We start from the raw sequence: 22,305 nt of genomic DNA on the forward strand, positions 1-22,305 counted from the left end.
TTCAAATAACAAGCCCGTTAGAGCCGGAACCATCTCCTTGCAACTCCAACACTGTGCAAATTTCAAGGGGGCAAAGCCTGCAACATGCACATGCCCACATGACAATGAATCAAGTAGCAGCTATGAACGCCGATGAACATGAAAAGAATAGAGAATGACGGGGTGAACAGCAAGACATATCGGAAAAAGGGAGACCTGAGACCTAACAACCGCGGACACGTCGAAGTGACTTTTCTCTACCACCTCAGAGCTCTCGATAGTCACTTGGTCGTATCCTCCTGTGTCTCGCTTGGTGCCGTTGTGGATTAACAGGTTGCCGAAAATAAGCCGTATCTTCTTCCCTGGCAAATGGTGTACTGAACGTTGTTCTCTGCTGGTTTGAAAATCGACCTATTCCGGGACCTTGCGCAAGACCAGGATTCGGTTGAAGTCCCATCATTTGAGGCATGTGGAACATGTTCATAGATGGCTCTCCGACGCCGTTGTAAAGGTTCGGTGTGGCATAATTGTTCACATTGTCGCCATAGATTCCTGGGGCAGGGCTAAAACTCATAGCATTCATGGGATTCCACGATTGATCCATGTTAGGTGGGAAACCACCAGACGAAGGAACACCCATAGAGTTCATAGGATCAGACAATGGTATCGTAGGCATCCCCTGGTTCGGCATGAATCCAAAATTCCCGAACGGCATCTGCTGGCCGAAAGGGAAAGCTGGAAAACCGGCCACAGGACCAGTAGCCTGTGTATTTTGTGAATCGGCCTTGTCGTTTGTCTTCAGCTTTTTGAACAACGAACTAGGACTTGATCCACTAGTGGCAGTACGGGGAGGTTCATCTTCAGCAGGTCTTTTGTTCGAAGCTGGTTGACTAGGCGGAATTGGTGGCGAAGACTCCGTATTTGCAACAGGCCCTTTGCCTTGCATGGCTGATTTGTCAATACCGGGACCATTGTCATTTGCCTGCTGCTTGTCCTTCTCTTTCTTCGAATCCGCTTTTTCAGCTTCGTACTCTTTGATCTTGCAGATAGCCTCATCATCAACAGTAAGATTATCGAGTAATACTCCCTCCGTTCCACAGCCAGGGCATACAAAATCGCTCTCGATTAATGCATTGGTAATACAATCATTGCAGTATGTCCTTTGACAGCACGGAGTTCTAGTGGGCTCTAAAAACATTCGCTTGTCAATCGGACACTCTAAACCACGTGCTTGCAGTTCTTTGCTGTACTCTGCTGCTGCTGCTTCTGCTGCGGCTGCTGCGGAGGCTTTGGCTTTTTCCTGGTATAATTCCCAGGCTGCCTTGTCAGGCTTCGCTATGACGAAATCGCCGTCGGCATTAACCATGACACCTGTGTTCCTCGGATCCTCGTTTGAGCCGTCCAGGGTGAGGGATTCCGGCTTTTCGACCTTCGTTTGTAATGAACGGGGTATACCGGTTGATCGTTTTACTCTATACTTCCCATCAAATTTGGGGTCATTATTTGTGGGGCAAGCTTGGATCCAGTGTCCTGATAATACACCGTTAGTTTTAGCTTTCAATGATCATATTAGAACAGCTTGCCTTTCTCACGACAGCGGTAACATAAGTAGCCGGGGGGAGGGGGGTGATCAGGAACATTCACAGGTCTGCCCCTTCCACGGCCAAATGGAACAGGGGTAGCGCTATTCGGGAGACGAATTGTCAGTACCAGTAGAGGAGAAAAAAAGAAAAATAAGTCTTACTACATATAGACACACTTACTTTGCCATTTCCTGCTGCTGTTCTTTCCATTGATTTGCTTGCAAATTGAACAGTGCATTGATCTTCTCTTCCTCCGTCTGGGCATTGTTGAGCTCTAAAACACCGTTGCTAGTATTGGGAGATGCTCGAGTCAAGGGAAATTGTTCATTACGGGGGGCACTGCGCGCATTGACTGGCATTTTCCCGGAAACATAACGAGCAGCACCACCCTTCCCTGGGCGTGATGCAGGCAATCTCCGAGCGATGACGGACGTAGAACGCGGTATTATGCTGGTGTCATCGTCGTATTCTGTCTCATAAAAACAAACGGTCAGTCCCCAAGAATCTTTTCTCTTATCTTCAACCACGACCTGTTCTCGCTTTGCCATACGGGTTGGGCGGACCAAGGTGGATATGAACGGTAAAACCAAGGCAATCAGTTTCCAGAAGCTACTAACCTTCTTTAGTATCTTCATTGTAGATAGACAGCTCAAAGTCAGTCCCGTCACCCAGTCTACTCTGATTGATAATTTCTCTTTTCAATTCGAAGACAGAGATACCGGTGCCATCAAAAGTCACCCTTGAAGGCTCCTTTTGAGACTTGAACTTGAAGTGAACAGAGGATGACATTGTATTCAATTGCACGTCAATGATGGTGTTGCGAATGTAATTAGATCAATAGAGGGGTGCCACTTTCACAAGAGATACACGAGAACAAAGGCAGACAAATGATAACAAGCAACAATCGGAACGGTTGGCAAATTGCAGATGACAGTATGACGTATAGCCTCACTCCTGTCTCAAATGCTTAGAGATCGTAAACCCAGTATCTATCGAGGGCTTTGCTCGAACTCAGTAGTTTGAAGAAGCGTCTTGAGTGCTGCGCGGCAAGTGTTCGAATCACTGCATACAAACAAGATGTAAGGTCCGGTGGATACAGAGACGAAGCCAACTAGTCTGCAGTAAGATAATGTGAGTTATAAAAAGCTCCGCGGGCCTTGCCAGTATAACAAGCAGCATCAGACGCCGCAACCCATCTAATTCGCGCTTGCGACCGAGCTCAAGAGATATGAGTTCATGTAATCTTCGTTGAGAACAGCCTTGGGGCACTTCCACAAGCTTTAGGCAATCAAGGCATGGAATAGTATATACGACCAAAGTGGACGAGACTTGGGGAAGCAAAGACGCAGCGAAGGTAAGAGGGCGTTTGAAAGAGAGATATGCGTGCAGGTTTGGGTGCGGGAGACAACGGCGTCACAGTTGAATTGACCAATATAAATTCAAGGGGAAAGAGCCATATAAGTTGAGGGAAAGCAACTGGGTAGAAACAAGGCAATCTTAAACAATCAGTGCATTCTCCAGGACATGTGCAAGGGTATGATCAAAGCCTGGAGAGCGACTCGGGAACAGTCTTCGTGGTGGCGAGCTAGCGCATTCAGTCACGTGACTTTATGCCAGATGTGGAAAGTATAGGTTGCCTGCTTATCTCCGTAGAGATAGTTTGACTTTCCTAAATCATAGTACTGATATAATCTTCTGGTACGTGCTTTTTGATGGTCAATAAGTAAATTGAACGTATGTATTGCAAACTTCCTAAAGGGCGATAGCTCTAAGAAGCACCGTTGCCGAACGGAAATGCGCTAAAAGTATAAGGGCCAGCAATGTAGATAAGTAGTTAGTTAGCATTTACCTTTTCTTTTCAGTAGAAAAACTTGGCATTCCGCGTATAGATAGATAACTAGGTGCCAGAATCAGCCACGGCTTATAACACAACTTAATACGTACTAAATACTACAGGAACCTCGTATTAAATAGGTTTCCGAGGGAAAGTGTGCGCTTTCTTCATTGAATCCAGCCTGCCATGCATCAAATCTATGAAGTTGTTTATAAGAGTGAATGCAGTGACTACCAGGTAACCAATAATTGGATAATTAACAAGAGCTCTACGGAGGTGCATAGCAAAGGCCTGAATGAAATCATTACTGGCCAGAAACTACAGTTTTCCCATGTCTTGGAGCAATTTCTGCCAGTTGGCCTACTAGAGCCGCTACTGTTTCAAGCTTACTTTCGTATGGCCCGCAGTTTGCTCAAAATCATTGAGCGAAAGTGGGGGCCAGGTGAGCGGGTAATTATCTATGTGTGTATCAATCCGTTAATAAGTTACATGTTCCTGGCACCCCGTACCTGGTGCCTAGATGTACATGTGAAAAATTCCCTACTTATTCAATTCGCCCAGCTTAATCCGACCTCTGCATGCCCTCCTGTCCAACCCAGGATCCAGCCCCTCTTCCCCAAACTCGGGGACGCGCGCTTATCCATTCTTCCTGCCTTTGACCTTTACACTGGCTTTACCAAGCAGGTAATCATGTTGATAGGCCTATGCGGAGGTTAGCATCTTATCAAGCAGCGTGTCTTGGTGTCTTCAATGTATGCTAATACTATGCGGCAAAGCCATATGTTCTGGAAAGCATGCTGTCGCAGATTATCTGATACAGAAGGAGGGCTTTCGACTTCTCAAATTGAAAGATGTCAGCTCCCTTCGAGTAACTGATGAAGCCGACGGCGATCGCCAATTACAGGCACTGGAGTCTGCAGAGGATGAAAGTAGTCCGCCACCGCACCTTATATTTGAGGACTCTAAAGCCCTCTTAGACTTCGTAACCAAACGATGGCAAGAACATTGGGTTACAACAGACATCTGGGATGTCACTATCTTAGACCGTTTCTTTCAACGCCCCTTCTTCCTTCTAGTTAGCGTTGATGCGCCGGTGAGCTTGAGATGGAAGCGATTTGTGGACAGGTCTGGATCCCTGATAACCTTACGAGCATCGTAGCTAAGCTAACGCACCATCTGTAGATGCCGGGATAGACTGGTCGAACCACCGCCTTTGGAGAAATTTGTATTATGGAATGACAGACATCTCTACGACAAAAATGTTGGACGCGCATACCTCACTGATCGGGCACAAGTACGGCTGTTCAATTCCTCTTCTTCATTTGATGAACTGCATGCGGCTCTCAAAGCCCTCAATCTTGCCGACGAGGAGCGGTTACGGCCTAATTGGGATCAGTATTTCATGGAGCTGGCATCTTTAGCCGCTCAGCGAAGTAACTGCATGAAGCGAAGGGTGGGCTGCGTGCTTGTCCGTGATCGTCGTGTCATAAGCACAGGGTATAATGGAACCCCCAGGCACATTAGAAATTGCAATGAGGGCGGCTGTACGAAACCTAAAGATTACACATTGTACTATTGATTGAATGTACAGGCACTTACTATGACTAGGTCCAAGGTGCAACCGTGGTGAGGGTGGAGGTGTGGGTTTATCAACATGCCTCTGCCTCCATGCCGAAGAGAATGCGTTGCTGGAGGCCGGAAGAGAGCGCATACGAGAGGGTGCAATACTCTATTGTGACACGTACGTCAATCCCCGAACTTCTGAAGATGCACAGCACATTGCTTAAGCCGGTTAGGTGCCCTTGCTTGACATGTACCGTCAAAATTACACAAGTTGGGATAACAGAAGTCGTATACTCGCAAGGGTATAATATGGATAACGATGTATGTCCTTTGCTGTCCACACTTTGTCATTTTGCTGACCAGATAAGAGCGCTGCTATTCTAAAAGCGGCCGGGGTAAAACTTAGGCAATTCTCTCCGGTACGGGCACTCCCTTGGCACTTCACCAGTCATCGCTAATATATTGTTGGCAGCCTCGAAAGGGGCTCATTTATCTTGAGAACTCTGGGGGTACTAAATAGGTTTGTACGGCCCTGATATGGGTGCTACTCGGACGAATAGATTCGAGTATAATCTTGATTATCTCTCCAAATTGCATACTCCTAAATCATGGAACTTAACAAGTCCGGAGATGAGCTGATTATGAGTGTATTGGAACTCATATTTCAGACTCTGTCCCGCTTTAGCACATGTCCACCTGCAGTACTAAGAAGCTATGCAGCGAATACATGTAGATTGCCGGCTATATCTGCGTCCGGCTCCGATGGAGTTCAGGTATCGCCGTACTCCCAGCGACGCGATAGCGAAGATGTTTGGGCTTAACATACAGTCATCCTCCGGTTGTTTCTTTACGTACTGTGCTCCGTAGTCACCTGGTATAACACGAAAATCCCCACGATGCTCCTGTTCGGTGCATGTCGTAGTAGAACAAGGAAATATCATAAGCAAACTGGCGGCTGCTCAGAGGTCAAGGCGCCAACTCGGCTTAGGAGTAAGTAACCACTGGTATGTGCTTATAGGTACTACGGAAACATACAACGCGGGGAGGAGGGGTATAGACTAAGTGGTGATTCAGGCTTTCTTTCAATGCTCATAGCAAAGGCGGTCAACGTTCATCAGGTCCCACCCTCCGATTTACCGGCAATAATGTATTAATCGGTACCAAAAACCGAACATGCGAATAGGGTTTAGGGAGTGAAAGAAAAGTGAACTAGGGATTAGAAGTAAAACTACAAACTACTTTGAGAGGGGCACATATGGGCAAGAGAGTCATAAGAAGGAAGGAAGAGCAAGATAGAGGATAGGAGGAATGAACGTACACATGGTATTAGTGGAGATCGAGATCACAATTGGAGACATACTTACCTACTGGATTAACGTAACTCAAAAGTGGGTTGTTGCGAATGACTCAGCCCGGCATCGCCAGCCATGGTGGGGTGAAGAAGAACAATCTTCCCAAGTCAAATTGCAACTTCTCCTATTGTCAAGGCAATAATTTCGAAGACCTACTGCTGGGAGTGGCCGCAGGAATATTGGCCTTCAAATCAGCGAAGACCTATACTTATGCTCATCGTTTTTAGACTTACATAAGACATTGATAGAACGCATGCCACGATGCCTACAGTACATCTGCTAGATTACGTCGCCGGAAATGTCCGCTCCCTGGTCAATGCGATCAACAAAGTCGGCTACGAGGTGGAATGGATTAAGTCTCCAAGTGATTTGAAGAATGCGGAGGTAACCAGGATGATGGTACATACTTTTTTTTTTCAGTGTAGCGCTGACTATTTGGCAGAAACTCATCCTACCAGGTGTCGGTCATTTCGGCCATTGCTTATCTCAACTATCAGAGGGAGGCTTCTTGGATCCTATCAGGCAACACATAGCTTCTGGAAAGCCATTCATGGGGATTTGCGTTGGTCTGCAATCACTTTTTGAAGGGTCTGAGGAGGACTCCCATGTTCCGGGGCTGGGATTGATTCCGATGCGGATGCAGAAATTCAATCCCGACACTAAGAGTGTACCACACATAGGCTGGAACTCTGCTATAGACACCAAGCTTGAGTCTGCAGAGAATCGGAGCTTCTACGGATTAAGCCCAAACAGCAAATACTACTATGTCCACTCTTACGCAGCTCTTTACACCCCAGGGCTCCTTGAGAAGGACGGCTGGTCAGTCGCCACAGCTACTTACGGCGAAGAAGAGTTTATCGGTGCTATTGCGCGAGAGAATATTTTCGCGACTCAATTTCACCCGGAGAAAAGTGGCCAGGCTGGGTTACGGACTATTAGCGCCTTCCTAAATGGTGATCGCTTCCAAACGCTTACCCCGCAAGCGTCGCTCTCCTTGGACAAGAAAGATGGGCTGACACGTAGAATCATTGCCTGTCTTGATGTGCGCACCAATGATTCTGGTGACCTCGTCGTCACGAAAGGAGATCAGTATGATGTCCGTGAAAAGGATGGGGTGGATACAGGAGGCCAAGTCAGAAACTTGGGGAAGCCCGTGGACATGGCCAAGAAGTACTACGAGCAAGGAGCTGATGAGGTCACGTTCTTGAACATCACTTCCTTCAGAAATTGTCCTGTTGCAGATGCTCCCATGCTGGAAATCCTCAGGAGGACTTCAGAAACTGTTTTCGTGCCGCTGACTATCGGGGGCGGTATCAAGGACACTATTGATACAGATGGCACTCACGTCTCAGCTCTTGATGTTGCGACGATGTATTTCAAATCCGGTGCTGACAAAGTCAGCATTGGTTCGGATGCTGTTATCGCAGCAGAGGAATATTATGAAGGAGGCGAAAAGCTGACAGGCAAGACGGCTATAGAATCTATATCCAAAGCATATGGTAACCAGGCTGTGGTCGTGAGTGTGGATCCTAAACGTGTCTATGTGGACGGCCCAGAGGATACCAACCATCATACAATCCGGACAAAGTACCCAAATGCCGCCGGTCAGGCATTTTGCTGGTACCAGTGTACCATTAAAGGTGGCAGAGAGTCGCGAGACCTCGACGTCCGACAACTAGCGAAGGCGGTCGAAGCAATGGGTGCCGGTGAACTTTTGCTAAATTGCATCGACAAGGACGGAAGCAACAGCGGATTTGATCTGGAATTGATCAATGACGTGAAAGCCGCTATTAAGATACCAGTAATCGCCTCCAGTGGTGCTGGAAAACCCGAACATTTTGCAGAAGTCTTCCAAAATACTACGACTGATGCTGCCCTAGGCGCTGGCATGGTAAGTAGTAGTATTCCGTTCAACCCTTACGAGAACCCGTCCTGTCCTGGTGACTGATTTTTTATCCACCCTTTTACAGTTCCACCGAGGTGAATATACTGTCAGCGATGTCAAACGTCACTTGGACAATGGAGGATTCCTTGTCCGCAGGCCTGAAGTGGGCAACTAGAGTTATGTTTCTAACTCATCATGAGACTTTTGACCACATCAATATTCTTGGAGCACGAGACAGCCTGCAAGTTACATAAGCACGCTCTGTTTTCTAATAAACTGACATACTCGGTATACCGAAAGGACCCTGCGTCTGACGGAAGACTTCTCTATCCGAATACTGAACTCTCCGCTTAACTGACTTTAACTGCATATGTACACGGCACCTACGGGTGGGTGAATATACTAGTTTTTGAATCTGCTATCTCGCTTGGCTAGCATGTGTGTTTTACGAATGTCTTTACACCAACAGAGGAGGGTAGGCGTTCATTGTGGGAAGTTTGCGGCCTTGCGTCACAAGGCTCACATCCGCTAGTCCTCATACGGATCTCTGTAAATATGCATTTATCCTTCCACATCTTATCTGTGAGACCTCTATAATGAAAGTGAATCTGTTTAAATAAGGCCAGTGGTCAGGAACGTCCATGGGCAACTGATGACGTAGTTAGCGAAAGTCCGGGACGTCTCAATTTTCGAGTAATGTCACAAAAAGCGAATATTTCATATGAAGTCTACACGTGGTCACTATGATATTGTCTTAGGGAATTTTGTAGAAACCACCGCCAGAGGTGTTTTGCATGCCAATATACTTTTGATGTGAGACAGGGTTGATACCATTGAGGTTCCTGCAGCAAAATATAGTAGAACCCCTGCGTAGCGACACATGTATATTACGATGTAGTACTGAGGAACACTGTATCATGTACCTCACTACACAAGTAATAAGTTCTTGGTAGCTTTTAAGGTAGCGGAGCGCAAACCCCCAAAATCAAATACAACAGGCCGTACCAAGGCTAGAACGTATGTATCTTAATCCCAAGGGTGGGGTAGTCAACTAAGTTACTAATGACTATACCCTGTGACTTCTTGCCCCACCACAGATAGATAGATCACCCCCTCTTCCCCAGCAGACACGCTTAAGGTCCCCTCACCCCTACAATATTTCGAGTATATAGCGAAAGCACTGTAATTTTGCGGACGCTGTTCTGAGTCCGCCACACTCTTAAGATCAGTTCACGCACCGTGGAATATGGTCCTACTTTCATAGCTCCTCTATTCTCGAGGAACGCAACAACGTCATACCCTACTTTAAAAGGAGATGAGCTCAACAATGCGCTACACTCCGTTCGCTTCCGATATAGAGTTCCCATTCTATACGGCTTTATCCTCGCTTAAGATTAATCACGACAAGCTTGACGATGCTGCCCGTAAAGTGCAAGGTCTCTATGAGGTTCGATCTACAGACCTTCCTAATGCCTCCTGTCGAATGCAGATACATGGGAACGCCCTGACAACAGATGAGTGAGTTATGATCTACTACGGGTCTGGGTGTTTACGAACAATAATATATATTGACAAGCTGCCTGGCTACCAGGACACCGGCTGGGTTTTATCGAGCTGAAGGATTGATAAAGAATGTCAATACACTCGAGGAGTATACAAACATCGATAAGGCACATATTCTCCAGCAGTCCGCGAAAACGGTTAGGCACGCACTTATGAATCAACCAGGATCATACTGACTTGTAGACATACTAGGTCTGGGATGCCATATGCGATGGCACTATTTATTCGTGCCCCTCCTTGCTTGCGTCATTCTTTATTTTGTCGTACGCGGATCTAAAGAAATACAAATTTCACTATTGGTTCGCATTCCCGGCACTGCACTCGAGCCCTTCCTGGGCCCTTCTTGAGAGGACCGAGGAAAATGTCAACTCCTGTCAAACTAGAGGAGCGGTGTCACCGGCTAGGGGTCTAGAAGATGCTGAATTATCAAACCTCGTGGAGACGGTCAAGACGTGGAGCTACAGTGTAGAAGACCGCCAGCGAGGGTTCTTCTTGGCCAGGAGACTTCATGGTGCCAGAAATGGAACAGTGTTCGAAAGCAGCTCAGAAGTTACCGACGGGTTTACGGAATCAATTAATCACGATGGCCCACGGTGGAGGATTGCTCCTCTCCTAGCCTACGAGGATGGCTTTTTCAGAGGTGCGAGATTTGAAGACTGCTTTGTCTGTTTCGCTGATCCTTCAAACTATGAGGATGCACCCGGATGGATGCTGAGAAACCTTCTGGTACTTGTAAAACGACGGTGGGGACTCAATAAGATCCAGGTACTGAGATACCGTGACATGCAGCCGCATCCCAGCCGCGGTCATTACAAAAGCACAGTGTTGACTCTGCAATCGGATGACATGCAAGCAGCGGCTACTGCAGAGTCGCAAAATTTGACCAAAAACATGCCGAAGGTGACCGGCTGGGAGCGTAATCCAGCTGGTAAATTGACAGGTCGCTTCGTCGACCTCACAGAGTACTTGGATCCTAAGAGGTAGGGACACCATCTTTTTTTATTGAGACTCTTGTATCATATACTGATACAATCCTCAGACTAGCCGACCAGTCGGTCGATCTAAACCTGAAACTCATGAAATGGCGTATCAGCCCTAGTCTTGACCTTGATAAGATCAAGCGCACCAAGTGCCTCCTATTGGGGGCAGGAACCCTTGGGAGCTATGTTGCGAGGAATTTGATGGTATGGAAACCGTAGGAGATCTGAGTCTATGTATCGGCATCTGATAATGAGAATAGGGCTGGGGGGTGTCTAAAATCACCTTCGTGGATAATGGGTCCGTATCGTTCTCTAACCCTGTGAGGCAACCACTTTACAATTTTGTCGATTGTATAGACGGCGGGGTGAAGAAGGCTCTTCGAGCGTCTCAGGCCCTGATGGAGATATACCCGGGAGTCAACTCTACGGGCCATGTCCTCTCTGTACCCATGGCTGGACATCCTGTCATTGATGCTGAAAAGTCTCGGGCGGAGTTTGATGTACTCCAGAGACTTGTTGAAGAGCATGATGCCATTTTTCTCCTAATGGATACGCGCGAAGCACGCTGGCTGCCAACTGTCATGGGGAAGGCGGCTGGCAAGATAGTTATGAATGCGGCTCTCGGTTTCGATTCGTATGTGGTCATGCGGCATGGGATTAAAGCGATTACAGAGCCATCAGCAGAACTCGGGTGCTACTTTTGCAACGATGTCGTTGCACCGATGAACGTAAGTAAAACCAATCCGGCTTATAGATCACTATGCTAAGAGTTGGAAAGTCTGTCAAAGATCAAACACTTGATCAGCAGTGCACCGTTACTCGGCCTGGTGTGGCGGCTATAGCTTCGGCTTTGCTGGTAGAGTTGCTTGTTTCCCTTCTTCAACATCCCCTGGGTGCTGCAGCACCGGCCCCGACCTCGCGCAGTGATGATCGAGGAGACCATCCACTGGGGCTCGTGCCACATCAAGTCAGGGGATTCCTTGCGACATTCGAAAATATTTCAGTCACAGGCAGAAGCTACAAACACTGCAGCGCTTGTTCAGATAACATCACCCGCGCTTATAAGGAGGATGGTTGGAATTTCGTTCTGAGGGCTTTGAATGAGCCTGGATACGTTGAAGAACTGAGCGGTCTCAAGGAGGTTCGTTAGTCCATTATCTTCATTGCGCCTTCCTTTTTTCCTTGTTCTATGTTATGCGATCTCTAGCCACCTCCAAATTTCCCTGTCTTTTCGGGTTCAAGAAATCTACTGACACTATCCCAAGGTGCATGCTACAGCAGAGGCTTCACTTGCTGATGTAGAATGGGATGAGGACTCCGAATCAGCAGAGGAGATATAATTGAGCCCGGCTTGATGCTAAGGAAGCGGCGGGGGTGAGGGGGCGCATGTTAGTTTGCAAATGCCATGAAATTTCAGCACCTCATCATACCATGTTTTATCAATTGCCGCAGGATCCCTTATTCAGGGTACTATTTTCGACTGAGACCAATGAAAAAAGATTCTTTGGATTCCTGTGCAGATGTTCAGAACCCTGAAGGCCTGTTTAATGCTGTGTTTGACGAGGTGAGTGAATGCTTACATTGCGCGACGATTCCGGTTTAAGGCGATGGACTTTCCGAAATAGTTCCCTGAGCTGTTCCTCTAGGGCCTTATCTTCGGCTCCTTGGTAGAATTTGCAGACGAAATGCCCTCCAGTGCGGAGAACTTCTTGGCTGAACTGTAAAGCTGCGTGGCAAAGATCCTATCATCCATCAGCTGAGGGAAACCATCGAAGCATAGGGCAAGCTCAGCAACTTACCATACTACCCGCATGGTCTTTAAAACTAATACCGCTTGTGTTCATCATCCTGTTATACGGATCACTTAGACTTCTTTTCCCAAACCCTGTCGTTTGGAACCAGGGAGCGGACATATCGCTTAGGACAACATCTACCGAGTATTTGCAATCCCATTGCTTGGGATCTGTTTGCTTATCAGAGCTCGCGTTCTCCCCCGATTTGAGCTGCGTGTCATCGTAATCGGCATCCAAGATCGTACTTGGAGGGTATGGCCTACCCCTATTGGCGTCGCGCACAAATTCTCGAACATAGGCCTGGATATTCGGGTCGAGGAAGTTGCCTTGAATCGTAGATACTCCTTTAGGGGGCTGGGCCGGGATAATGTCAACGCCGAGGACGCGGCCGTGTGGTTGCGTTCTAGCTACTGCTACCTGGTGTAGTGTTAGCCAAGGTGCAATTGGCTTAGACTTCACTCTGCACCTAACACACTTGGGACCAAGAGCCAGGAGCATAACCCTAAATTGGATGGATCATACTGTCAATCAACATGGCCCGAGTTGAGGCATCTTGATTGTGGCTATCATACTAAATCAACAACCGTTTGTCCGCTCTCAAATATGTGGTATTTCTCGTCTATCTATTCAAAGAAATTATCAGGATGTATAGGATGGCGGGTCATGTTGGTTAAGTACTTGAAGGAGCTTGAAAGCCGCGCGGCTTTTCAGGCCCTGCACTGCTGCTTCCCTTGTGAAACGGTCCTTGAGCTGACGGGCTTGCCATCGTTTTGAGGATGAAAATCGCTTCAGGATCTGAAAATTAAGTAGGCCAATGCCCTGTGTTGCAGGCGAACACTTCATAGATGGAAAGAGTAGCATGGTTGCAACATTGGCAAACTTGGATGGAATAAAAATGAGTGATGTGCGGAAGGATGCCGGAGCGCTGAAGTGGTAGATTGGGCGGGACTCGGTGTTACTGCCATTCATCATCGATACTGGCTGGCACAGTACCACAAATCAGTGACTATTATTTAGTGAACATAGGATGCTCTAACTAGTCATCTACTGTATTGCTGAGACAGATATCCTTGACGTATAGACCTTCATCCACTCTTGTGGCATACTAAACCATCTACAACCACTACTATCGGGTAATTATGTTGTATTGGCGCCCTACTTGGTTGTTGAGAACAGGATGATCATAGATAGATCATAGATAGATAGATAGGCTTTTGCTCTCAAATGGACTTCCAGTAGATTGTTAATAGGGTGACTCTATTGAAGAGTAGCGAACAGCGACTTTGTTCCACCCGACCGAGCGGCAATATGGATTTAAATAGCTGTCTCCTGCTTTAATCCGTACAGTAGTAGCTGTACCCATCTACTTTGTAGCTACCGTGTAAGGAGTAAGAAGTATGGAGTACCCGCATAGCGACCCGCTCAGCGGTACGCGTTGTGGACACCTATCATCCTAGGCTTCTCGGATATGTAGTGCTCCGCTGCCTATCCATCCATGAACTGTCTACGTACATGGCCAATTTCTTCGCGGATTGCTGATCCGCCTCCTTTTTACCGCACGAACTGACGATTATATTGTCATGCCAAAATGAAGCTCTTCAACATTCTTGTCTCTTTTCTCTGCATGGTCACTTCCGCTTCTTGCGGCGCCGCAGACACAGACAGATTTGAGAGATATCGTTCACTCTCTCGCTCCGCCCCAATCGAACTGACCGACTCGTTGTACGAAGACATAACATCTAAGCCTCGCGATTATCATGTTGCAGTGCTTTTGACAGCCGCGGATGCTCGCTATGGGTGTATCCTTTGTCGCGAGTTTCAACCTGAATGGGAGCTCATAGCACGAAGCTGGAACAAAGGTTCCAAGCCCGATGGACTTCAAATGCTCTTTGGTACCCTTGACTTTTCCGATGGAAAAGGCACCTTTCAAAAGGTATTTAGCAAAAACATGGCCTAGCAATCTAATAATCTTAGCTGACATTGAGTAGTTGATGCTCCAAACTGCGCCTGTCCTCCTGGTCTTTCCTCCTACCGTTGGCCCCTTCGCCAAGATTGATGACGCACCCCTGCGATTCGACTTCAGCGGGTAACTATACACTGAATCTTTTAGTCAATTGATTATCACTGATTTCGACCTACAGCCCGATTTCTGCTGAACAGCTATATACATGGATGAACCGTCAGCTTCCAGAGGGCCCGAAGCCGCCACTTGTTCGTCCGATCAACTACATGCGACTTGTCTCCGGCATAACCATTTTGATGGGTGCTGTGACGCTTTTCACGGTTTTGTCACCCTATGTTCTTCCCATTGTTCGCAACCGGAACTTGTGGGCTGCTTTCAGCCTGATTGCCATCCTCCTATTCACAAGTGGCCACATGTTCAATCATATTCGCAAAGTGCCATATGTTGCCGGAGACGGTAGAGGGGGTATTAGTTACTTCGCTGGTGGTTTTTCAAACCAGTTCGGCATGGAGACGCAGATTGTTGCTGCCATTTGTATGTCGCTCTCAATTACCTGCATACATCTTATCTCATATGTGGATCTGATGCCAATTTGCTAATCGTGTCGTCAGATGCCGTCCTGTCTTTTGCAACAATTGCCCTGGCAATGAAGGTGCCCCGTATCGCAGACAACAAGGCACAGCAGGTAGCTGTGATCATCTGGGGTTCCGTACTTCTTGGTATGTACAGCTTCCTTCTGAGTGTGTTCAAGACGAAGAATGGAGGATACCCGTTTTTCCTTCCGCCATTCTAAAGGATTTCCGATGTATATTATCAACATGAGCTTTCCATCCGACCAGGTGTGAGCACATTTGCTGCGCGTTAGCGGTTATTCTCGGGTAGTAGCTGTGTACTACTTTTTGAACTGCTTTTCTTCGTCCAGCTCCTCCGTTATCGTGTATTTACTATATAGTACATGGCGGAACAACTCTTCTTTCAAACGTGACCAGCTAGGAACCCTGTATTCAGCATAAATTTCCATATTAGCCGGCTGATGTGGTGAACTATAATGGTGAAAAGGGCAGCAAATTAGTTATCTCGAGAGTATTATTGTTAAATTGGCATCAATCGTATGCTCTAAAGGCCGGGTCTACAGTGACTCATCTGCAATTTCATTGCAAGCGAGTCTGAGGTTTCAAAGGTTATCGTGACATTGCTGAGCCCAGTGTAGTAGCGGCATGCTCACACCAAACTCTGCAATTCTCACATAGAACTATTGAAGCTCAGTATGGACTGAACTTGCGATTAGACACACAAGGAACAAACTCCAATAACCTCGCACGGTGTGTCGACATGAATTTAAATAGCCGCAGCTACAGCCAACTCCCGAGGTGCTTCCTTGGATGCAGGGGGTGTGAATTTATGTAGCTAATCCTTCTTATGCAGAAAACCCAATGACCAGTAGCTCGGTGTTAAAACACATGGTCTTTTTTTTTTTTTTTTTTTTTTTTTTTTTTTTCTTCATCAACTTCGGATTGAGTACGAGGTCTGCGCGTTGCAAGTAACTACCAGAATGTAATAATGTGACTCTTCCCGTGTGCTGAAAACCTGCACACGTTCTTCGAAAGTATCTCAGAACACTGAGTTTCACAGCACAGAAGGTACACGATTAATCGTAAGCGTAACGCATATTATTACGGTTCGTTGTATACACTTAGCCAATGCTGCCGTTGAACTGTGCATGTGCTATAAAACCGAATTGAGGAGCTTAGACACTGGCAGATAAACGCCAGAGCACGGGAACGGGAGCTACCACAAATTAGTACTCAGAAAGCACGTGGCCTTTTCGGCGGGACCCATATACTTCCTGCCAATGCTGGGCAATATTCGGACTTCTTTCGCCGAGCTTATTCTTATTTTATCCTTTCTCCCTCTTCCGACAGGGGGTCGACCAGTGAGATTCATTTCCTCTGCTGTAAATCCGGGCTGCAGGGCCAGCTTTACGAAAACACAGAGATCCTTAGATAAGAGAGCCATTGATGCCCGCGGGCTTTATCCTGTCTACATGTCAGCAGTAGATGAGAATGTCAGCGCAATGCTGGCATCATCAGCATCTGGGACGACGATGATGATTATCGTTCAACTGGCCTCGAGGATTTTCACTTTCACCGCCAATCAGTTGGTTTTGAGGAGCTTACCTCCGGCCATAATGGGTGTTGCGTCCCAACTGGAGCTATACTTCATCTCGATATTATTTTTCTCTAGGGAAAGTATCAGGATGGCTATACAAAGACAGCCATTGCAACTCAAGCCCCTCACCATGTATTCCCACAAGGACAGCACTGGTACAGCTCCCAAAAGGAGCAATGAAGTATCTGAAGCCCGAACCATAGCCTCGCAGTCAGTAGTGAACATGTCCTACTTGAGCCTTGCCTTGGGGTTCTTGTTCGCTCTGGCATTTGCTGCATCTTATGTACAGCTAGCATCGAGAGAGGTGTCAGAGTTACCCTACTACTACGCAAGCGTGATAATCACATCCATTGCATCCCTTATGGAGCTCTCCACTGAGCCCTTCTTCACTGTAGTGCAGCAATATATGCTACACAGACAACGTGCAGTGGTTGAAATGAGTGCAGCCTTTGTAAAAAGCCTTACAACCTGCCTTGCCTGTGCGTGGGCTTCCAGAGCCGGCCACAGCATTGGCGTGCTCCCATTTTCAATTGGTTATCTCTGTTATTCTTCCACTCTCATCTGCGGCTATATGCTAGCCCTGTCGGGGGTTACAGACGCGCAGAAGTTTTCTATGCTTCCCACAAAGATAAAGTCAAGGTAGGCCTTGGGAAAGTAAACTTACAATATCCTATCTGATAAAAATGTCCAGGGACAGATCAGAGTATTTCATGGGAATATTCTCATGGCCGATGATAGGGCTATCCACAAATGTGTTCTTTCAATCGGTGATAAAACATCTTCTCACCCAAGGTGATTCAATGATGCTGGCAACAATGACGAGTTTAGAAGACCAAGGCATATACGCACTAGCCTCTAATTACGGCGGTCTCCTAGCTCGCGTTTTTTTTCAGCCCATTGAAGAAAGCAGTCGAACGCTCTTTTCCTCACTGCTAAATTCTGGCGGGAGCGGACATCTACGTGTGAAAAACATCGATGCTGCTAAAACTCAGTTGACAGAAGTTCTCCATGCATATAGTCTGATGGCTATTGTGGGGTTCCCCCTCGGTCCAGTTCTGGCACCTCAATTGCTACGTCTGTTAGGCGGGCGCATCTGGGCTTCACCCAAGATCAGCAGCCTGCTTTCACTTTATTGCTACTATATACCATTTCTAGCTTTCAACGGTATAAGTGAAGCATTCGTCTCATCAGCAGCAAACTCGGCAGAACTACGCAGACAAGCGGTATGGATGGGGGTGTTTTCAGCATGCTTTGCATCTGCCGCGTACTTATTCTTGAAAGTCGGCGCTCTCGGTGCCCACGGAATGGTATATGCCAATATTGTCAACATGGCAGTTCGCATCGTCTGGAGCTTTTCCTTCATTCGGAGATTCATGTCTCGACACGGAAGCGGTATGGCTATTGCTGAAGTTAGCCCACGGCCGCTTACCTGTATCGCCAGTGTCACGATGTCTATAGTTCTTACCTCAAAGGGTCTATATGCTCTTGATATCTATAGCACGAGAGATGCACTGATACTTGGAGCTATGTACATTCTTCTCGTGTAAGTCTCACAGTTTTATTTACATGCAAGCCACAGTCTAATGGTGTGTATAGGTCTTATCTCGAGAGAAAATCTTTGTTCATATATTACACAAAAGCCCGCGAGCTGGTGAAATGCAAAACGTCCCGAACTCCAAAGTCCAAAGGCGAATGAGTCATCATCAATCGTCAAAAACGATCTTGGTTGATGTCTTATTGGTGTCGACATCCTTGAAAAAAGCGCCATATGCGTCATGTTGCTTCTTTTTGACCGTTGCCCCGAATTTGAGCAGATCTTCGGGTACATCCTGGTTAGCCGCTTTTAGAACATTTATTAAACTATAACATGTTAGTCTCGGTTAAACTTGATCGGAATGCTTCCAAGACAATGACTACTTACGCTCCGGATTGAGCTTTATCAACCTCAGTAAATAGAGTGATGGCATGGCCCTCAGCTCCAGCACGGCCAGTTCTTTGAGTCAATTAGTCGGCGAGACACAGCATACAGGGACGAGGTATTTACTAACCGGCCAATTCGATGTACGTAATCCTCAACGGTGAGGGGGAACGTAACGTTAATGACGAGCTTGACTGAAGGTATGTCGAGGCCACGAGCTGCCACATCAGTTGCGACAAGAACAGTTGAGACGCCTTTTTTGAAGGAATCCAAACTTTTGAACCGTTCTTGTTGGCCCAAATCGCCGTGTATTCCGGCAACCTTGAAGCCTTTATTCCAAAGAAGTCTCTCAACACGCACAGCCTCCTTCTTATACAAGCAGAACACCAGAATCTTATCCGAGCTGGATGGGCCCTTCTGGTATTTGTTCAATAACTGTACAAGCCTCTGTTCTTTTTCGTGCGGCTTCACCACTTCAACAACTTGCTTGATTCTAGTGTTTGCGCGCGGATCAGCCGAAGGCTCTCCACCGATTGTGACCGTCACAGGAGAAGTCATGAACGTTGCAGCAAGGTCCCTAACGACCGGGGGCCAGGTCGCAGTGAACATAACAGTTTGACGCTTTGACACCGGCATGGGGCGAATGATATCTTTGATGTCCTGTTCGAAACCTTTATCCAGCATGCGATCCGCTTCATCCAGAACAAGATATTTGACTTTTCCTAGATCGACTGAGCCATCATTCTGAAGATCCTTCAATCTTCCTGGTGTCGCCACGACAATAGCAGCAGTCTTCAAGGCCTGGCGTTGCTCATCTTTATTCACACCCCCGAAGATACAAGCTACCTTGATATCCACCAGTTCTGCGAACTTCGAGATCTGATCATGTATTTGCATTGCAAGTTCTCTCGTTGGGGAAATCATCACCGCTGTCGGCTTATAAGGCTTTCCCTTCTTCGCCGAGTCTTGTAAGTTTTTCAGGCAGGGCAAGCCGAAGCCGAGCGTCTTACCACTCCCGGTTTCAGCGATGCCAATTACATCACGGCCAGCAAACAGGAAAGGCCAGGTTGCTGACTGGATAGCAGTCGGGGAACTGAACGACTCAAGAGGACGGTACAGTGCACTGTTGCAGGTAGGTAGGTGAGAGAAAGAGGTAATGGGATGAAGCTTCGTTGCTCCCTCTAAGGTATCCGTGATCTTGACGGAATTTTCTTCGAGGAATTTCTCTATGACTGCTGGGGAAGGCTCTTTCAGGTCAGTGTTCTGCGTCTCAGAAGCCTGCGCACCAGCCTTGGAGTCCTCGGCCTTCTTTGTGTGCTTTTCGTTTCTTGACTTCTTTTTCGCCCTATGCTCAGTGCTACCCTTATCTTGGAGTTCACGCTTGGCCATGTTGTTTTTGTTGCTTTGAACTTTCTCAGGTTCAAAAGTGGAGAATATGTGTAAGAGTCTTTGTAACAAAAAGAAAGAAAAATAATCGTAAAGCAAATCGGCTGCGTTTCGAAGAAATAACAGTAAATGTTTTGAGGGCGCCTTCTTTTTGCCCTTAGAATACTTTTATTTTATTTTTTTTTATTTTCGCTATTTTCTTTTTGGGCTTGCCTGTCTGGAGCAAAACTTTGATTCGGGATAAAGTACTCCATATGGTTAAAACTCTTGCCCTAGTGCTGCTCCGTCCCGCTCCTTAATCCTAATCCAGTTAGTACTGTCTGCGCTGCGGAACAATCTAGCCTTTTGTGTCCTACATGCAGTACATAGTAGACGAGTCTACGGAGTCCTACTCCGTCGTAGTTGTAGTTGCAGCCTAGTAGTATATAAATATAGTATAGTATTCTTAAAAGCGAGCGTCGAATCAAGGAGGCACAGAATAAACCAGCACTCGAAAAGAAGAAGAATTACAGGATCAGGCCGTCTTTAAGAATCTACAAAACTTGCGGGCATCCATTGGGATACGTTCGCCACTACTTTATGCCTACACTAAACCTGCGTTCTCTACCATGGCTGCCTTCATAGTGATCTCGTTGTTGATTTATTTGTATGTACGCCGACCGTCTCCGCTTCCACATCCAAGTCGGTGGTTGGCTTCTCAACCGGGCTAGTTTGCATTCAATTAATCGTGCATATTAGTTTTCCCTTGGTTTGATTGCTCTCCAGCAACCTATGGGCATCCGCGATTTCTTCAAATGCGAAAACCTTCTCGATGAAGACTTTGAATGTTTGGTCGTTGAACTTGGGTAAAGCATGGTCCACCAGAAGATCACGTAGTCTCCCCTGATAATCTTCATCCCTGCTGCGAAGAGTGCTGCCTTCGAACCTCAATCTCTTCCTCAGGAATCCACTGATGTCAGTATTGGCAGGGAGGACAGAACCACTCATCTGTCCTAGTTGGACAATACGTGCATCCCGTGCGGCCACGTCAAGATTACCTTGAAAATGTGCGGCGCCCACAAAATCGACGATAATGTCGACTCCACGACCATTCGTTTCTTTCAGTATCTCGGAGGCCCAGTCTTGACTCTTGTAATTATACCCAGCAGTAGCCCCTAGTTCACGTACGCAGAAGTCGATTTTTTCTTGCGAACCTGCAGTCACATAGACAGCAGATGCTTTGTCGATCTTCGCAAGTTGGATCCCGGAAATTGATACGGATGAAGCCCCTGCATGCCAAAGAACGGACTTTCCAGCGCTGAATTCGCCAATCAGATAAAGCGCCTGGCTTGCAGTTATCCAGGTCTGAAGAAATGGTGCCATGGTTATTACAGATTGGTTCCCTAGAAGTTGAAGGTCAAGCATACCTCTGGTATTCCTGCAGCCTCCTCCCATGTCAACCCCGAGGGTTTGTGTATCAACATCTTGGTCGACACGGCGATGTATTCCGCATAGGCCCCTGACAAAATGTAATGAATACTTACACACTCTATCAAAAAGAATGCTACGTACCGCCATAGGCTAGGCCAAAAACACTGTCGCCGATCTGAAAGCCATTGCTTGTATTCTCACCAAGTTCCTCTATCACCCCGGAAAATTCGACCCCCATGGTGCTAGGAGCTTGCGGAGGAAGAGGATATTTCCCCTCGCGTTGAAGCAAGTCCATTCTGTTCAGCCCGAATGCCTTGATCTTGACCAAAGCTTGGCCAGGACTAGGCTTCGGTATTGGGATCTGGTCAACGAACAAAGCATCGGCACTTCCTTTGCCCCCTTGGATACCTGGGTGTTCTTAGCATATCACGCTCGAGAGTCTGAGCAATGCAACTTACCAATGGCTCTCATGATGCCTCCCATCTTTGCTTGACACTTTGAATGGGTTGACTACAAGTTTTTCTAAATCGCTTTTACTCTGCCCTGTGGTTATTTGTCTCGGTTATGGCAGTACGGCATTCAGCGTCATCATTTGTCATCAAATGGAGGGCAATTAGTCATAATGACAAAGTTGTAACTAGTTAGTTAACTAACTAGCTAGTTAACTGCTTGTTAACTAACTACGTGGCCAACAGTTGGTTAACTGCTTACTTGCAGGACAAGCTGATCTACCATTCTGATTCACCGTGATTCAAGTTGATAGCGTTCAGATATTTGTCATATGCTCTTTAGCAGTTTACTATGTATATTCGGAATCTCAAAGAGAATGTAACGGGTTTCAAACCCCCACATACTCGCGTGCTCCGGGCCTCCCGTGTGTGTAGATTCAGGAACCGATCATAAAGGCCTAAAGGAGGTATGGACACA

The 22,305-nt window shown here is 46.9% G+C and overlaps 9 protein-coding genes across 9 annotated transcripts; 5 read left to right on the top strand and 4 right to left on the bottom strand.

Annotated features, from left to right (window-relative positions):
• Nucleotides 1-244: 244 nt before the first annotated feature.
• On the bottom strand, nucleotides 245-2,351 carry BO83DRAFT_393727 (cleavage polyadenylation factor subunit MPE1; the record flags this gene model as incomplete). The annotated part of the gene is made up of 4 exons (XM_025532989.1): nucleotides 245-1,509; nucleotides 1,572-1,663; nucleotides 1,743-2,031; nucleotides 2,180-2,351. The coding sequence occupies 4 exons, from the start codon at nucleotides 2,349-2,351 to the stop codon at nucleotides 245-247; spliced, it is 1,818 nt and encodes a 605-aa protein (XP_025382784.1).
• Nucleotides 2,352-4,086: 1,735 nt separating this feature from the next.
• Nucleotides 4,087-5,479, top strand: BO83DRAFT_403545 (deoxycytidine monophosphate deaminase; the record flags this gene model as incomplete). Its single annotated transcript, XM_025533629.1, has 7 exons — nucleotides 4,087-4,108; nucleotides 4,173-4,521; nucleotides 4,579-4,940; nucleotides 5,005-5,137; nucleotides 5,193-5,280; nucleotides 5,328-5,378; nucleotides 5,432-5,479. 7 exons carry the CDS (start codon nucleotides 4,087-4,089, stop codon nucleotides 5,477-5,479), a joined length of 1,053 nt encoding a protein of 350 aa, XP_025382785.1.
• A 928-nt stretch (nucleotides 5,480-6,407) lies between these two features.
• BO83DRAFT_383052 (imidazoleglycerol-phosphate synthase) lies at nucleotides 6,408-8,816 on the top strand. The gene is made up of 3 exons (XM_025532364.1): nucleotides 6,408-6,695; nucleotides 6,754-8,202; nucleotides 8,282-8,816. Exons 1-3 carry the CDS (start codon nucleotides 6,573-6,575, stop codon nucleotides 8,369-8,371), a joined length of 1,662 nt encoding a protein of 553 aa, XP_025382786.1. The 5' UTR covers nucleotides 6,408-6,572; the 3' UTR covers nucleotides 8,372-8,816.
• A 707-nt stretch (nucleotides 8,817-9,523) lies between these two features.
• Nucleotides 9,524-11,889, top strand: BO83DRAFT_403548 (putative autophagy ubiquitin-activating enzyme ApgG; the record flags this gene model as incomplete). The annotated part of the gene is made up of 6 exons (XM_025533630.1): nucleotides 9,524-9,714; nucleotides 9,788-9,896; nucleotides 9,952-10,739; nucleotides 10,799-10,943; nucleotides 11,000-11,467; nucleotides 11,518-11,889. The coding sequence occupies 6 exons, from the start codon at nucleotides 9,524-9,526 to the stop codon at nucleotides 11,887-11,889; spliced, it is 2,073 nt and encodes a 690-aa protein (XP_025382787.1).
• Nucleotides 11,890-12,209: 320 nt separating this feature from the next.
• Nucleotides 12,210-13,375, bottom strand: BO83DRAFT_325147 (RlmE family RNA methyltransferase; the record flags this gene model as incomplete). Its single annotated transcript, XM_025527997.1, has 6 exons — nucleotides 12,210-12,251; nucleotides 12,320-12,481; nucleotides 12,539-12,949; nucleotides 13,008-13,034; nucleotides 13,105-13,155; nucleotides 13,211-13,375. 6 exons carry the CDS (start codon nucleotides 13,373-13,375, stop codon nucleotides 12,210-12,212), a joined length of 858 nt encoding a protein of 285 aa, XP_025382788.1.
• A 610-nt stretch (nucleotides 13,376-13,985) lies between these two features.
• Nucleotides 13,986-15,576, top strand: BO83DRAFT_383054 (OST3/OST6 family protein). The gene is made up of 4 exons (XM_025532365.1): nucleotides 13,986-14,465; nucleotides 14,521-14,618; nucleotides 14,674-15,029; nucleotides 15,107-15,576. Exons 1-4 carry the CDS (start codon nucleotides 14,121-14,123, stop codon nucleotides 15,286-15,288), a joined length of 981 nt encoding a protein of 326 aa, XP_025382789.1. The 5' UTR covers nucleotides 13,986-14,120; the 3' UTR covers nucleotides 15,289-15,576.
• Nucleotides 15,577-16,419: 843 nt separating this feature from the next.
• BO83DRAFT_383055 (nuclear division Rft1 protein) lies at nucleotides 16,420-18,805 on the top strand. Its single transcript, XM_025532366.1, has 4 exons — nucleotides 16,420-17,303; nucleotides 17,356-18,207; nucleotides 18,261-18,725; nucleotides 18,783-18,805. Exons 1-3 carry the CDS (start codon nucleotides 16,540-16,542, stop codon nucleotides 18,358-18,360), a joined length of 1,716 nt encoding a protein of 571 aa, XP_025382790.1. The 5' UTR covers nucleotides 16,420-16,539; the 3' UTR covers nucleotides 18,361-18,725; nucleotides 18,783-18,805.
• Nucleotides 18,243-20,122, bottom strand: dbp3 (RNA-dependent ATPase DBP3). Its single transcript, XM_025532367.1, has 3 exons — nucleotides 18,713-20,122; nucleotides 18,586-18,657; nucleotides 18,243-18,524 (listed from the first exon to the last, which is right to left on the bottom strand). The coding sequence occupies exons 1-3, from the start codon at nucleotides 19,969-19,971 to the stop codon at nucleotides 18,368-18,370; spliced, it is 1,488 nt and encodes a 495-aa protein (XP_025382791.1). The 5' UTR covers nucleotides 19,972-20,122; the 3' UTR covers nucleotides 18,243-18,367.
• Nucleotides 20,123-20,540: 418 nt separating this feature from the next.
• BO83DRAFT_348893 (NAD(P)H-quinone oxidoreductase) lies at nucleotides 20,541-21,968 on the bottom strand. The gene is made up of 4 exons (XM_025528854.1): nucleotides 21,837-21,968; nucleotides 21,520-21,786; nucleotides 21,375-21,466; nucleotides 20,541-21,312 (listed from the first exon to the last, which is right to left on the bottom strand). Exons 1-4 carry the CDS (start codon nucleotides 21,859-21,861, stop codon nucleotides 20,686-20,688), a joined length of 1,011 nt encoding a protein of 336 aa, XP_025382792.1. The 5' UTR covers nucleotides 21,862-21,968; the 3' UTR covers nucleotides 20,541-20,685.
• Between the last annotated feature and the right edge of the window lie 337 nt (nucleotides 21,969-22,305).

The sequence above is a fragment of the Aspergillus eucalypticola genome (genome assembly GCF_003184535.1).
Source record: "Aspergillus eucalypticola CBS 122712 chromosome Unknown BO83scaffold_40, whole genome shotgun sequence".
In the NCBI taxonomy this organism is placed as follows: Eukaryota; Fungi; Ascomycota; class Eurotiomycetes; order Eurotiales; family Aspergillaceae; genus Aspergillus; species Aspergillus eucalypticola.